Source organism: Nerophis ophidion, linkage group LG06, assembly GCF_033978795.1.
Source record: "Nerophis ophidion isolate RoL-2023_Sa linkage group LG06, RoL_Noph_v1.0, whole genome shotgun sequence".
In the NCBI taxonomy this organism is placed as follows: Eukaryota; Metazoa; Chordata; class Actinopteri; order Syngnathiformes; family Syngnathidae; genus Nerophis; species Nerophis ophidion.
The window spans coordinates 39253520-39269938 of record NC_084616.1 but is presented as its reverse complement, the minus strand read 5'-3'; the positions used below and the strand labels follow the sequence as shown (position 1 = coordinate 39269938).

Below are 16419 nucleotides of genomic sequence, written 5' to 3'. Positions count from 1 at the left end.
AATCAAGAAGAACCCGGACCAAATATTGGATGGTGTCCCTTGGAGTCCTTTGTTTAAAGCTACGGTGGAAATGCTGAGCAACATGAAGGTTGGACCCTACTTGGGTGGGCTGTACTGAACAGTCACAAAATATCTATTATTGTTCTGTTGTCAAAACTAGTAATGTCAAAAAGATTTACTGTCAGAGAGTAGTATTAAAGTGAAGGGCACAAACCATAGAGACGGTGCAGACCCCACACCTCGTCCTGTGTGATGAGTTTGCGCCCTGTCAGTGTTGCATTCAGGTGCATGATAGCTTTTGAATCCCTAGAGTGCATGAGTCCTAGCACGTGGCCTATCTCATGCGTTGCCACATGGACCAGGTCCGTGAGCCAGACCCCTACGAAAAAAAAAAACGCAAATGTTGATAGAATATTCATTTGCTGCATAAACAAGTGCAAGGGCACGTGCCTTTTTTCCAACTGAACCGCATGTTCCCCAGAATCCAGTATTCGTGGTCGTCAAAGTGAATCTCGCCCGTCGGCGGGAAGAAAGCATGAGCTAATTCTCCCGTGATGCCGTCGAAACAGTGGTGCAATCGGGACTGCAGACAGTCTGTGTGGTTGACGGGGTAGAATCCTGCCAAAGAGACACACACGCACTCAGTGCCAAAGAGGGGAAGCCTCTCTCCTTTCCCCTCGCTTGCGCTCCATTATTTCAGCTCTGTTTACACCGCAGCAGGGGGATGATGAAGTGCGCAGCGCAGTGATTTTTCTCAAAAAGTTATGGAGGATCCAAAAGGGATGAGACAGATCAAACTTGACTGAGAGGCCCTCAACACAGACTGACACGTATGGAAGTTGTTAAGCATTTGTGTTTTTCATTTTAAAAAGATGTCTCTCGCCGAATTTATGATGTGTGGTTTTTATGATTTAAGAAGTCTGGAGGCCGAGACGTCTCAACACGACCCCACAGGGAGAATAATGCGATGAAGCAGCTCAAGAGGAGAACGTTGGACGTCAATGCAGCCATCGTTAAAAGCACCCACCGATCTTTATGTCCGCCTCCTGGTCCGCCGGTACCTCACGGAAGCTGAAGGGCGAGACGTCGCTCCACATGGAAAAGGCCTTGGCAATGCCTCGACGTGTGTCTGTGGCATTGATCAGGTTGGTTGGGTAGGACAGCAACCTGAAATTCCAACAATGCAGAATGGAATTTAGTAAGCTTACAATAGTGTTGCTGTTATATGGACCTGCCAAAACCACCACATGTTCATCTTTGACAGTTTATGTTCAGCAAATATTAAGACAGGTTGTCATCACTTTTTTTCTCTTGCAGGATTAACTAAATAATTTAAAACCTCTTCTCACTCTTGCGCTTACCAAAGGCATGAGGTAAAAGTAAGCATGCGCTAATTATTTTAAAACCTCTTCTCACTCCGGCACTTACCAAAGGTATGCAGTAAATATCTGAGTGTGATGTAAGCTTGGACCTTAAATCCTACTGAATAGCTCTTAATTTTCTTCCCTTTATGCGATTTCAAATTACCGGTATTGAAATCAGCCTCCTCCATTTTGAAAATGATGACAGGGGAAGTGTCACTTGTGCCGTCACAAGTTTGACCAGGCGGTAATGCTAAGCATGCGCTAATTATTTTGGGAAGCGAGTTCGACCCGGCAGTAATTCAAGGCAGGCGCATACTATATGCCCTACGGCAATTTAAGGAAATACGGTGTATATATATATATATATATATATATATATATATATATATATATATATATATATACCGCAGGGAAGATATGTGTATATGTATACCAGTGACTATATTGTGATATCAATCCAGTGATTATACTATAAAGTTATTTTCTATTTAACTTCACCAGTTTTGAAATATTTTTCATTCAAAATCGCTTAATTTTCACGTTAGCCGTTCAAATACTGAGAATTACTTGCGGTGAGTCACAGCCTGCTGAGCCTCCCCGTGGATTGCGCAATGACTCGGCTAACTGCTGTCCTGCTGTGCAGTGAGACCGTATTGCTATATGAATTATATTGTACATTTCCATAATTTAGTTAGCTGAGGTATATAATGTACAGTGTATTTTGTCAACAACTTTATGTGTGTAATGTATTTCTTGTGCTGGGCAATCATAAAACAGCTGCGAAACACGTACAATGTGAGGCTCCTGTTCTCCGGCCTCCTAGTGGTAGAGGGCGCTAATGGTCCCAGAGATCATTCTTGCACTACTCGACTAGGCCGAAGCCGGTATGTTTTAAAGGTGTCGTTTGCCTGCATATCGTAAAAACAACCGTCCAAAATTTTACAACTAGTTGTAAACTTGTAGGTGCCGACCATCAGGGCAGAGATGCGACGAAAGAGTGTCTTGATGTTGAGATATTGCGCCGAGTTGGTAAGTCTATCTGTTTGCTAATAGTAGCTACTAGCCGTACCCATGTATTTTCTATGGGCGGTTAGCATCGGGTTTTAATCCCGTTTCCTCCAATGTTTCGGATCCGATTGAATTATTATGTCGAGTCTTTATTTTGGGTACTTAAATATGGTGACTGAGTATTGTGGTGTTTTAAGGCCATCTGCATTTTTTATGCTACAGTAAAGACAATGAATCAACACGGCTCCTGGAGCGCGGTTACACCTGTCATAGTGACAACACTGTGTACTGTCGTGTTTGTTATTTTGTACATACATGTGATTATTTAATATTGTTAATGTTAGCAGTATTATCGCTGATAATGATAATAATAAGTGTAATTTATTTATACTATACTATACTAGCTAAAGTACCTGCTACATTAAGTTAAAGTACCAATGATTGTCTCACACACACTAGGTGTGGTGAAATTTGTCCTCTGCATTTGACCCATCCCCTTGTTCACCCCCTGGGAGGTGAGGGGCGCAGTGAGCAGCAGCGGCCAAGAATAATTTTTGGTGATTTAACCCCCAATTCCAACCCCTGATGCTGACTGCCAAGCAGGGAAGAATGCTGGTATGATCTTTTAAACATAACCCGTTAACTGCTGCCAATCAAATGGTGAATAAGATACTCTATTGGGTTCATATGTTCATAAATCTGACTGTGATGAAGTCAGTATCTCACCAGCCATGAACCTCACCGCACGTCACTGATGTGTGTGTGTGTGTGTGTGTATATATATATATATATATATATATATATATATATATATATATATATATATGTATATATACAACTCTAACATTTGACAACCAAACAATTAAACAAGGCGACACGGTAAAGAATCCGGGTATTATCTTTTACCCAACTCTCTCCTTTGAGGCACACATTAAAAGCGTTACTAAAACGCCCTTCTTTCATCTCCGTAATATCGCTAAAATTCGCTCCATTCTGTCTTCTAAAGACGCTGAGATCATTATCCATGCGTTTGTTACGTCTCGCCTTGATTACTGTAACGTATTATTTTCGGGTCTCCCTATGTCTAGCATTAAAAGATTACAGTTGGTACAAAATGCGGCTGCTAGACTTTTGTCAAGAACAAGAAAGTTTGATCACATTACGCCTGTACTGGCACACCTGCACTGGCTTCCTGTGCACTTAAGATGTGACTTTAAGGTTTTACTACTTACGTATAAAATACTACACGGTCTAGCTCCATCCTATCTTGCCGATTGTATTGTACCATATGTCCCGGCAAGAAATCTGCGTTCAAAGGACTCCGGCTTATTAGTGATTCCCAAACCCCAAAAGAAGTCTGCGGGCTATAGAGCGTTTTCCGTTCGGGCTCCAGTACTCTGGAATGCCCTCCCGGTAACAGTTCGAGATGCCACCTCAGTAGAAGCATTTAAGTCTCACCTTAAAACTCATTTGTATACTCCAGCCTTTAAATAGACTCCCTTTTTAGACCAGTTGATCTGCCGTTTCTTTTCTTTTTCTTCTATGTCCCACTCTCCCTTGTGGAGGGGGTCCGGTCCGATCCGGTGGCCATGTACCGCTTGCCTGTGTATCGGCTGGGGACATCTCTGCGCTGCTGATCCGCCTCCGCTTGGGATGGTTTCCGGCTGGCTCCGCTGTGAACGGGACTCTCGCTGCTGTGTTGGATCTGCTTTGGACTGGACTCTCGCGACTGTGTTGGATCCATTATGGATTGAACTTTCACAGTATCATGTTGGACCCGCTCGACATCCATTGCTTTCCTCCTCTCCAAGGTTCTCATAGTCATCATTGTCACCGACGTCCCACTGGGTGTGAGTTTTCCTTGCCCTTATGTGGGCCTACCGAGGATGTCGTTAGTGGTTTGTGCAGCCCTTTGAGACACTAGTGATTTAGGGCTATATAAGTAAACATTGATTGATTGATTGATATATATATATATATATATATATCTGTGTATATGTATATATGTGTGTACATATATGTATATATAGATCTATTTATATATATATATATATCTGTGTATATGTATATATGTGTGTACATATATGTATATATAGATCTATCTATATGTATATCTATATATATATGTGCAAATATGTGTGTGTGTATTTATATATTAGATATATATATATATATATGTATAAATATATATATATATATATATATGTATATATATATATATATATATATATATTGGGGCAAAAAAGTATTTAGTCAGCCACCGATTGTGCAAGTTCTCCCCCTTAAAATGATGACAGAGGTCTGTAATTTTCATCATAGGCACACTTCAACTGTTAGAGACAGAATGTGAAAAAAAAAATCCAGGAATTCACATTGTAGGAATTTTAAAGAATTTTGTTGCAAATTATGTTGGAAAATAAGTATTTGGTCACTTCAAAAAAGGAAGATCTCTGGCTCTCACAGACTTGTAACTTCTTTAAGAAGCTTTTCTGTCCTCCACTCGTTACCTGTGTTAATGGAACCTGTTTGAACTCATCTGTATAAAAGACACCTGTCCACAGCCTCAAACAGTCAGACTCCAAACTCCACTATGGCCCAGACCAAAGAGCTGTTGAAGGACAGCAGGAAAAAAATTGTAGACATGCACCAGACTGGGAAGAGTGAATCTACAATAGGCAAGCGGCTTAGTGTGAAAAAATCAACTGTGGGACTAATTATCAGAAAATGGAATACATACAAGACCACTGATAATCTCCCTCGATCTGGGGCTTCATTCAAGATCTCATCCCATGGGGTCAAAATGATCATGAGAACGGTGAGCAAAAATCCCAGAACCACACAGGGGGAACTGGTGAATGACCTGCAGAGAGCTGGGACCAAAGTAACAAAGGTTACCATCAGTAACACACTACGCCGACAGGGAATCGAATCCTGCAGTGTCAGACATGTCCCCCCGCTTAAGCCAGTGCATGTCCAGGCCCGTCTGAAGTTTGCCAGAGCACATGGATGATACAGCAGAGGATTGGGAGAATGTCATGTGGTCAGATGAAACCAAAATATAACTTTTTGGTATAAACTCAACTTGTCGTGTTTGGAGGAAGAAAAATACTGAGTTGCATCCCAAGAACACCATACCTACTGTGAAGCATGGGGCTGGAAACATCATGCTTTGGGGCTGTTTTTCTGCTAAGGGGACAGGACGACTGATCCGTGTTAAGGAAACAATGAATGGGGCCATGTATCGTGAGATTTTGAGCCAAAACCTCAGGGAGGTTTTGGCTCAAAACCTCAAGGAGCGCTCAGGAATCATGTTGGTGATTTAACCCCCAATTCCAACCCTTGATGCTGAGTGCCAAGCAGGGAGAAAATGGGTCCCATTTTTAAAGTATTTGGTATGACTCAGCCAGGGTTTGAACTCACAACCTTCCAGTCTCAGGGCGGACACTAACCTATTAGGCCACTGAGCACCAAGTGACCTTTGATTCCCTTTCACCAATCAAACGGAGCCTGGCAGTTACCGCACTCAAAAATATTGGTGGTCCTGTAAAAAGTGACATATTTACATCCCCGCAGCAGTGGAATCAGGCAGCCCACTTTTTTTTAACAAACCATAAAAAGAACATTTATATCATGCACTGTCATCTGCGTCAGTACAAAGATTTGTTTCAGCCTACAAACATTCAACCTTTAACAGGAGAGAACGTATTGCAGTAAATTAGTCCTTTTACGTTATAGCTGCGCATATGCGAAGAATAACCCTGTTGTAACACAGTGACTGTAAAATGTGCATTTTTGTAGTATTTTTTAGTAGCAGTGTCTCTTTTACACACACACCAACTATCTTTAGCCCAGTACTTCTTATACAATGGGGGCGTGAGAATAGAATATAGAAATCTTCAGCTAGGTGGCATGTTGGTGCTATCCCAGGCAACACATAGTGTTTTTGTTTTTTTTACGGATAAATAAATATCAGGTTCTCAATTGTATTTAAATTTAGGGGTGTTGGGCATGACAAAAAAATGATTAAATTGATTAACGTGGACCCCGACTTTAACAAGTTGAAAAACGTATTCGGGTGTTACCATTTAGTAGTCAATTGTACAGAATATGTACTGTACTTTGTAATCTACTATACAAAGTTTCAATCAATCAATCAATGCTCTTAAGTAACGGAAGTCTTGGCTGCTCCACACACCTCTGGTAGGGGACCAATGCATTTGAGTTTGGCTACTTCACCCACATCAACGCAAAAAGATCGCCAAAATTCTGTGATCATTCAACGTCAATGAAAAAACGTCATTGTGGCTCTTAAAGTCGACGAATCTGTGCAGCTCCTAATGTGTTCTGCCCGTTTTTTTCCCGGGATTGATTGATTGATTGAAACTTTTGTTAGTAGATTGCACAGTACAGTACATATTCCGTACAATTGACCACTAAATGGTAACACCCAAATAAGTTTTTCTTTTGTTTAAGTCGAGGTCCACGTTAATCAAATTCATGGTACAAATATATACTATCAGCATAATACAGTCATCACACAAGTTAATCATCTGAGTATATACATTGAATTATTTACATTATTTACAATCCGGGGGGTGGGATGTGGACGGGGGTATGTTTGGTTGATATAGGCATTTGAGTCCTCAACAATTACATCATCTGAGAAATGGACATCGTAACAGTGTATGTCTGACTTTGTAGGATATGTACAGCGAGCAGTGAAATTAATTAATAATTAATCAATAAAGGAAATATACCATATTTTCAAATGCAAATGTTTACAAAAATGTTATCAACTGTGCAGTCGATAAACGTTTTATGGTGGCGTCCGTCTGACCCTGGAACGGACACATTTAATTTCCGTCATTTCCTACGGGAATCGTTTTCAATATGAACAAAGTGGAGGTTGAGACATCCTGGAATGTTTTGTGTTTGATTGTAAATGTTCCACCGAGTACGCAGGAAGTATGTTTTTTTTCAATTTGGTGCCGATTAGTAGTTAATGACAGTAGTTTGTAGCAAATATGGATGAGGTTACTTGTATGTGAGCTTGAGCTTGTCCCATTTGAGCTGCTCCGGGGTGAGGGTGTAGCGCTTGTTCCTGGAGAGGTGAAGCACTTGCGAGTGGGCCTCTTTGCGCATTCCGATGAGCAACACAGTGGTGTAAGCTTCTTCCTTGGACAAAGAGAAACCTTTGATTAATCACCTCACACAACCTCGACTTTCTCAAAGAGAATTTAAGAGCTCTGGCAGCTCGGCCCTGAAAGAAGGTTTGAGGAAGCTTGTGAGGAAATTGAGGCAGATAGATGACTGTTTTTCTGGCTGAATACAAGCGTCAGAAGGCTTTGACTTTAGCAAGCAGGCATAAATTCCATTTGTCATATAACCGTAGCAGCAGTGCCGGGCCGCTACTATTTCATTGCTTTGCAAGTACGGCACTTACTATGTTTTCATGCACTGGAGTTGGGCCTCACGGAAAATGAAAAGGTCAGCAGTGGAAGTGCTTTCCAAACACTGAAAAATGATCGGTGTCCCTATCTAATGTGTCTTTAGAGTACAAATTCCAGGTAATAACACCTGGGTTGGAGCCTCTTTGTGCTGCTTTGACAGGCTTGCATTGCGGTTTAATGCTGTCATAAATAAGCCGTGACCAAACAAACAGGTTTTGGTTTGTCTTGACCGCAATATTCCACATTATCGGTCAATTTTATGGCGATGGACTTCAGGGATGAATCCTTTTTTCCCAAAATAGGACATTGACCCAAAAAAGGCATGATAATGGGAACTTTTCACTCTCTTAACATGTTTTAGGCTGATTTATAGGACTGTTTAACCCTTTGGGACACGTATTATATTACTCACAATAAAATATATACAGATTTTTTTCTCTCAATTTTGTGTTACCTGAATACGGGGCTTCACGGTGGCAGAGGGGTTAGTGCGTCTGCCTCACATTACGAAGTTCCTGCAGTCCTGGGTTCAAATCCAGGCTCGGGATCTTTCTGTGTGGAGTTTGCATGTTCTCCCCGTGAATGCGTGGGTTCCCTCCGGGTACTCCGGCTTCCTCCCACTTCCAAAGACATGCACCTGGGGATAGGTTGATTGGCAACACTAAATTGGCCCTAGTGTGTGAATGTGAGTGTGAATGTTGTCTGTCTATCTGTGTTGGCCCTGCGATGAGGTGGCGACTCGTCCAGGGTGTACCCTGCCTTCCGCCCGAATGTAGCTGAGATAAGCGCCAGCGCCCCCCGCGACCCCGAAAGGGAATAAGCGGTAGAAAATGGATGGATGGATGAATGAAATACATGACAGTTATGTCGTGTATTTCAATAACTGGCTGGGTGAAAGCACGTGGTTCCACTATCGGGGTCCATTTTACCCCAAGTTTAACCAACTGTATGGGTCCAGGTAACCCATACCATGATGCATCCCTCCAGTATGTTTTGATTGATTTAAACTTTTATTAATAGATTTTATTAATAGAAATTCTGGAGTCTCCCGAATTTTTCGGGAGACTCCCGAATTTCATTGCATCTCCCGGGACAATGATTCTCCCAAATTTCTCCCGATTTCCAGCCAGACCTGAGTGAGGACAGCCTGTCGTCACGTCCACTTTTCCTCCGTATAAACAGCATGCCGGCCCAGTCACGTTATAACATCTACGGATTTTGAAGCTCAGTGCGCAACTGCACACACAAGAAGGAGACTATTATATTTGTCTCCGTTAATCATAGGTTTATCTATAACCCATAAAGTAGGCAGGCACGGAGCTATTTCTCAGCGTGTGTTTATTCCAGCCGTCACATTAACACACAACATCCCGATTCCAAACACGCATTGCTTCAAAACCACCGCAAGTAGTAATGTCCAAAAAAAGATAGTGACAGAGAATAGAACGAGAATGGACAATTCAACCCTAAACTCACTCCTTTCCTGCAAATTAAATTTCACCTATGCTCCTTCAGAGGCTGTGCTACTGGCCGCAAAGCATTGCACTTTCGAATACAACAATGAGTAGAGAGGAGTGTTATGTGTGTGTATATGTGTAAATAAGTGAACACCCTGCTCCCATCCCCCACCCCCCCCAAATCTCCTGAATTTGAAGGTCTCAAGGTTGGCAGGTATGCAGTAGAGTATATATTCTGTACAATTGACCACAAAATGGTAACACCCGAATAAGTTTTTCAAATTGTTTAAGTCGGGGTCCACGTAAATCAATTCATAAATGGGTTGTACTTGTATAGCGCTTTTCTACCTTCAAGGTACTCAAAGCGCTTTGACACTACTTCCACATTTACCCATTCACACACACATTCACACACTGACGGAGGGAGCTGCCATGCAAGGCGCCAACCAGCACCCATCAGGAGCAAGGGTGAAGTGTCTTGCTCAGGACACAACGGACGTGACGAGGTTGGTACTAGGTGGGATTTGAACCATGGACCCTCGGTCCTAATATGTTGTTTATATGTGTTTCTATACTAATGCTAATGCAAATACAGCTATTGTTTTGTGCATACTACCCTCATCCCACCCCTCATATCTCTTTTACTCCAGGCGATGGCTCCGCCCTCTGCGCCCATATGCTTGAGTGTCTTCCTAAAAGAGGTGAGTGCCTCCGGCTCATGTGGGGATCACTCCATTTCTTCACACAAATACTTAAAGCCCATGATATAAGGTTAGCTTTGTATACTCTACAGTGAAAAATTTTTTTTGGTCTGTTAGGTTTCATATCGGCCTGGACCCCAGAATGCAGAGACTGTAAACGGCGTGCAACCCAGGATGCAAAAACAGAAAACGGCATGTAAACCCTGGATGCAGAGACTTAAAACGGCATGCACCCGAAGATGCAGAGACGATAGAAACACCATGCAGGTAAAAAGGCTTTTTCTTCAGAAGTAAAAAAAATAGTGCATCAATGAAGTGCACGAGTCAAAACAGGCCCAGGGAGCGCTTTGAAGCACATCAAGGTACGAAGCAAAAGTTATCCAGCACCATTCAGAGGACAGAGATGGCATAAGAAGCATCCTGATTGGCAATGGGAGACAGGCGTGTCATGTGAGGGAGCCAGCGCTCAGACTACAGAAGTGGCGGAGGCAAACAGGAAGTGGAAATAAATACTGAATACAGGGAATACAGAAACGAAGAAAACATTTAACAAAGGACCAAGACGATCTGGAAAAATCGTGACACTGTTTCTTTAGTCCGCATTACAAATACAAATATGTAGACATATCAATAGTACTTAATTGATTCCTTCAGGAGAGTTCCCTCAGGAAAATTAAAAAAACAAATATGCACTACAAATACATAAATATTAAAAAAAATTTAATGCAAATGTCTACTGCTGGCTCTCAGGGGATGCACATTCCAAAATATATTGTATAACCTACAATCCAGTATATAAGACGTAAACAATTACACAAGGCTACAGTACTTCTAATCTTCATATGTGTCACACAATGCTATTACTGCTTTTTTTCTGGAATGTTGACACAGGTTAAACAGGTAAGTTTTTATTCGTAAAAATCGATAGTATTGACTTATTTCAGCTTCTTTAGCATTAATTTGTTTGCTTGTGCTGTGACTGTAATGTGGTTAATGCTAGCTCCACAGGACAAAAGTGCGGTGAAAACCTGATTCAATAGAAGTTTCTTTTGAAAATTTCAATCAAAAATTAAAAAAGGCATTCCGATGAAGTTAAAGTTCCAATGATTGTCTCACACACACTCGGTGTGGTGAAATGTGTCCTCTGCATTTGATCCATCCCCATGATCACCACCTGGTAGGTGAGGGGAGCAGTGAGCAGCAGCGTGTGCCGCGCGCAGGAAATGAAGGTGTTTAATTGCCTTTTAAACATGTGTTTTCAATCAAATTCATTCCTCCTCTCCAAGTTTCTCATAGTCATCATTGTCACCGACGTCCCACTGGGTGTGAGTTTTCCTTGCCCTTATGTGGGCCTACCGAGGATGTCGTAGTGGTTTGTGCAGCCCTTTGAGACACTAGTGATTTAGGGCTATATAAGTAAACATTGATTGATTGATTTTTGGCCCAGATTAAATTATTAAAAAAAAGGTCTGTCCACATCTTTTTTCCTCTGAGGGCTGCGTAGTGATACTGTAGGCTCAGGCTATTCCACTAAAATTGTTGCAAGGCAACATTTACAACATGCGAAGGACTGAGGTGTCGGACTTCTCCCTACACTGTTATTATTTTCAGAACCAGCTTTATCTGTAGTGGACATATATTTTTGGTCTTTTCATTTTTTCAGAGTTATAAATTCATTCTTTTATGCAAAATACAAGTGTTCACTGTCGTGGATGCTGGCCTTTTAGGAGGTTAAAAGGATCATCTGCCAATGTGTTTGTTGTGGTCCAAGTTCCTCTCTATAGCAGAAGAACTCTGTTTTTAAGAATATCCTTCAAAAATGTTAGTCGCCTGTGTTTTAAACTGAACTCAGTGGGCCGGTCTGGTGTCATTTCAAGGGCTGAATTCGGCTCTTGGGCTGCCAGTTATATAAAGTTAAAGTTAAAGTACCAATGATTGTCACACACACACTAGGTGTGGTGATATGTGTCCTCTGCATTTCACCTATCCCCTTGTTCATTCCTTGGGAGGTGAGGGGAGCAGTGGGCAGCAGCGGTGGCCGCGTCCGGAAAACATTTTGGTGATTTAAACCCCACTTCCAACCACTGATGCTGAGTGCCAAGCAGGGAGGTAACAGGTCCCATTTTTATAGTCTTTGGCATGACTCAGCCGGGGTTTGAACTCACGACCTACCGATCTCCGGGCGGACACTCTAACCTCAAGGCCACTGAGCAGGTCTAGGCCTACGGGTGTCAAACGTAAGGCCCGCGGGCCGGATCAGGCCCGTAAAACAGGTTTTATCCGGCCCGCGGGATAAGTTTGCCAAGTATAAAAATGACCCGAAATTCTTTTCTGAAAGAAACTGCTGTTCTAAATGTTTCCACTAAATGCTGCACTAGCAAATCATTGTATCTTTGTAGATTATGTATATGATATGTAAAAAAAAAAATAAACCACATGATGTTGAAATGATAAAACTACATAAATAAAATCATGCAATTTGATTTTGATACTATTTTTTTATCTTGATGTATTGAAAATTAACATCAATGAGTTGATTGATGAACATCATCACATCATTTATTCAGAAAGTATAAATAACGACAAAAAAATATCGAAATCTATTAACCGCAACATGCAAGTGTAAAAAAGACCTATCAACATGATTTGTACATTTTCAGAACGTGTTTGTTCTATTTTTAAACAAAGAAAACAATCTGAAGTTGTCTTTATTTTTAAGATATCGTGCCGTGATTTTACCAGTCCGGCCCTCTTGGGAGTAGATTTTTCTCCATGTGGCCCCCGATCTAAAATTAGTTTGACATCCCAGCTCTAGGCTAAAGCCAATCCTAAGGTTAAAGTCCAAGTTATTTATATATTCAAAGAACAAACATCCTGCCTGATAACTTTGGTTTATACAGTCCCTGGTGGATTTTGCAATTGTGGCAATTTATGCAAATTCAACCAATCTCCATAAACTGTGCGCACCCTCGCATCTTTATCTAAAGCTCGCAGCTTCACCATGAATTGATTAACGTGGACCCCGACTTAAACAAGTTGAAAAACTTATTTGGGTGTTATTATTTAGTGGTCAATTGTACGGAATATGTACTGTACTGTGCAATCTACTATTATCCCTTGGGAGGTGAGGAGAGTAGTGAGCAGCAGCGGTGGCCGCGCTCGGAAAACATTTTGGTGATTTAAACGCCACTCCCAACCCTTGATGCTGGGTGCCAAGCAGGGAGATAACGGGTCCCATTTTCATAGTCTTTGGAATGACTCGGCCGGGGTTTGAACTCACGACCTACCGATCTCAGGGCGGACACTCTAACCACAAGGCCACTGAGTAGGTCTAAGCCTACGGATGTCAAACGTAAGGCCCGCGGGCCGGATTAAGCCCATAAACAGGTTTTATCCAGCCCGCGGGATGAGTTTGCCAAGTATAAAAATGCTTGTCATTTTCGTCAAGCTAACCTGTCTCTGTGCGGCGCTGAAACGCACTTGTCCACTGTCTAATTAAACTTATGTTTGTTTCTTGTGTAGGACAAGCAGGAACAGCAAAGTGTAAAACTATTTATTGCTCAACTGGCACAATTGTCCTGCATATTCTCAGACCTACTTCCGTTTCTTGTCTACAGAGCTAAGCCTTCTGGGTAATGTTGTGTATACCGGTACACATTTATTTACGTTTTTTAAATTGTAATTTAGCCTTTACACCTACAGCCTTTATTAATAAGTAAGACAATTAAAAATATATTTTCATTGGCAATGCTGACCTAGTAAAGAGGCAGCATTTACATGGCAAGTGATGATAATCTCTCATTGTCTCTCATTTAACAACAAAATATTACTGCCATCGATCATTCTCAACAGTTCACAAATGCTTTTAACATGCTGGGGGTAAATATGTTGGAACATAAATGGATTTTGAAGATGGAAAAACACTTTTCAAGTGTAAAATAAACATTGAGAATGTCAGTGAATGATAGAGCAGACAATAAGGAAGCCTTTGGCGGTGTTTCTTTTTGTATTTATAATTTTTTTTTTTTTACAATTTTTAGTTTCAATTAATTAAAACAGTACAGTAATTTGACAATGAGACCTGAGTATGTGCTTTTACTGCCATCTAGTGTTTACTAGTCTGCGTAGTATAAAACGTGTCAATACAGTATTCTGTTTTGAATGTTTTTTTTAAATCCTGTCCTTTTTTTAGGTTGAGATCAGAATTAATGCTTTAAACGATAACAAATTCATAAAAACACAAGTTGATTCAATGTTATTTAAAAAAAAAAAAAGCCTTAATATCGGACTGCCGATATCCATCCATTCATCCATCCATTTTTTTACCGCTTATTCCCTTTGGGGTCACGGGGGGCGCTGGTGCACATCTCAGCTACAATTGGGCGGAAGGCGGTGTACACCCTAGACAAGTCGCTACTTCATCACAGGGCCAACACAGATAGACAGACAACATTCACACTCACATTCACACACTAGGGCCAATTTAGTGTTGCCAATCAACCTATTCCCAGGTGCATGTCTTTGGAGGTGGGAGCAAGCCGGAGAACCCGGACGGAACCCACGCATTCACGTGGAGGACATGCAAACTCCACACAGAAAGATCCAGAGCCCGGGATTGAACCCCAGACTACTCAGGACCTTCGTATTGTGAGGCAGACGCACTAACCCCTCTGCCACCGTGAAGATATCATCGGCCGATAAGTGCTTTAAAATGTAATATCGTTAATTATCGGTTTCAAAAAGTAAAATTCATGACTTTTTAAAAGGCCGCTGTGTACACGGACGACGGGAGCAGTTCGGATCGCAAATAAACCTTAAAGGCACTGCATTTGCGTGCCGGCCCAGTCACGTAATATCTATAGCGCTTCCACACTTAAGTGAATGCAATTCATACTTTGTCAACAGCCATACAGGTCACACTGTGGGTGGCCGTATAAACAACTTTAACACTGTTACAAATATGCGCCACACTGTGAACCCACGACAATCACATTTCGGAAGAACATCCGCACCGTAACACAACATAAACACAACAGAACAAATACCCCTTGCAGCACTAACTCTTCCGGGACGCTACAATAAACACGCTACCATATACACCCCCCGACCTCAACCTCCTCATGCTCTCTCATGGAGAGCATGTCCCAAATTCCAAGCTGCTTTTTTGAGACATGTTAAAAAAAGAATGTACTTTGTGACCTCAATAATAAATATGGCAGTGCCATGTTGGCATTTTTTTCAATAATTTCAGTTGATTTATTTTAGGAAACCTTGTTACATCGTTTAATGCATCCAGCGGGGCATCAAAACAAAATTAAGCATGATAATGTGTTAATTCCACGACCTTATATATCGATATTGGTTGATATTGCTATCGGTAATTAAGAGTTGAATATCGGATATCGGCAAAAAAGCCATTATCTCTAGTTAATAACTTAACCATGACTTGGACTTTCTTGTTTCTTAATTCTTCATTGTCTCGCTTCCTCTATGAAATGATAGTCTTTTAAGGTGAAAATGTAGATCATGGTGTGGTCTGGGTTAAAAAAGTCCAGTTCCTAATTCCCAGTCTGCCCCTTGCCTGTAATGTAGGTGATAAGATTTTTTTTTCCTTTTCATATTGAGGCTTCCTGCAAGTCACATTTGGCGTTTAATTTTGAGCAAAGAGCCTTTATTCACTGTTGTATTTTCCTCACTGCTGACTTCCCGTGTCGGCCTCGCCCAATCAAGATAAATAGATGCCGTGCTTCCTTCTTTTCCTCTGCCAAATATTGCAGCCACACAGGCTTGTGCTTCAACTTCACATGCTAAAGATATCACCCAGCTCCGTTTATTTCCCTCATTCATAAATAATAAGTCATTCCTGAGTTGTTTAACATGGCAGTGCCAGCACAGATTTTTCTCGTACTTGTTTTGTTCCCTCAAACTCTTCCCTTGCTCCTCAGAAAATATGTACCATAAACGACGAAGCGCTGTAGACTAAACAAGCGCAAACATTTTAAACAAAACGTCCCGGAGAATCTTTAAGCGACGCCAGATCCTCAGCCGTGGATTCTGGCTTGTATCCTTACTTGGATATTACTGTTATGTTTTTTTTAATATTGTGAAGGAGATGAAAAAAGTCTTTAGGTACTAATCGAATTTGTCTGTCTGGCCCTCCTGACATACACAGAAGATGCTTATCTCAATCAGGATGTTATGTAACCGTGATGGACACGTAATGAGAGCGCCAAGCCAAGGAAATGAAATAAAGTCATTCCTCGGGAATCCTGGTGCTCGGGGAAGCACAGAAAATACCATCCTTGCGATATGGACATCTACAACTGGATCTCGTTAGTCACCATGTTTATTGATTCTGAATAATTTTTTCTGAAACACTGTCATTAGTCATGGATTTGTGTCAAAACTGAGTGGCAGAGTGGGAAAAGTCCACCTCTCA

The 16419-nt window shown here is 41.4% G+C and overlaps 2 protein-coding genes across 2 annotated transcripts in view; one reads left to right on the top strand and one right to left on the bottom strand.

Annotated features, from left to right (window-relative positions):
* Positions 1-16419, bottom strand: part of mmp23ba (matrix metallopeptidase 23ba) — a 28305-nt gene that overhangs the window by 8214 nt on the left and 3672 nt on the right. Inside the window, exons 2-5 of the mRNA XM_061903701.1 lie at positions 7411-7547; positions 1028-1167; positions 451-618; positions 215-379 (exon numbers count right to left, since the gene is read on the bottom strand). Coding sequence (XP_061759685.1) covers positions 215-379; positions 451-618; positions 1028-1167; positions 7411-7547 — 610 coding nt within the window. The remainder of the gene's footprint in view (positions 1-214; positions 380-450; positions 619-1027; positions 1168-7410; positions 7548-16419) is intronic.
* ubiad1 (UbiA prenyltransferase domain containing 1) overlaps positions 10098-16419 on the top strand; it is a 35198-nt gene continuing 28876 nt past the window's right edge. Inside the window, exon 1 of the mRNA XM_061903703.1 lies at positions 10098-10247. The gene's annotated coding sequence lies outside the window, so the exon portion shown is untranslated. The remainder of the gene's footprint in view (positions 10248-16419) is intronic.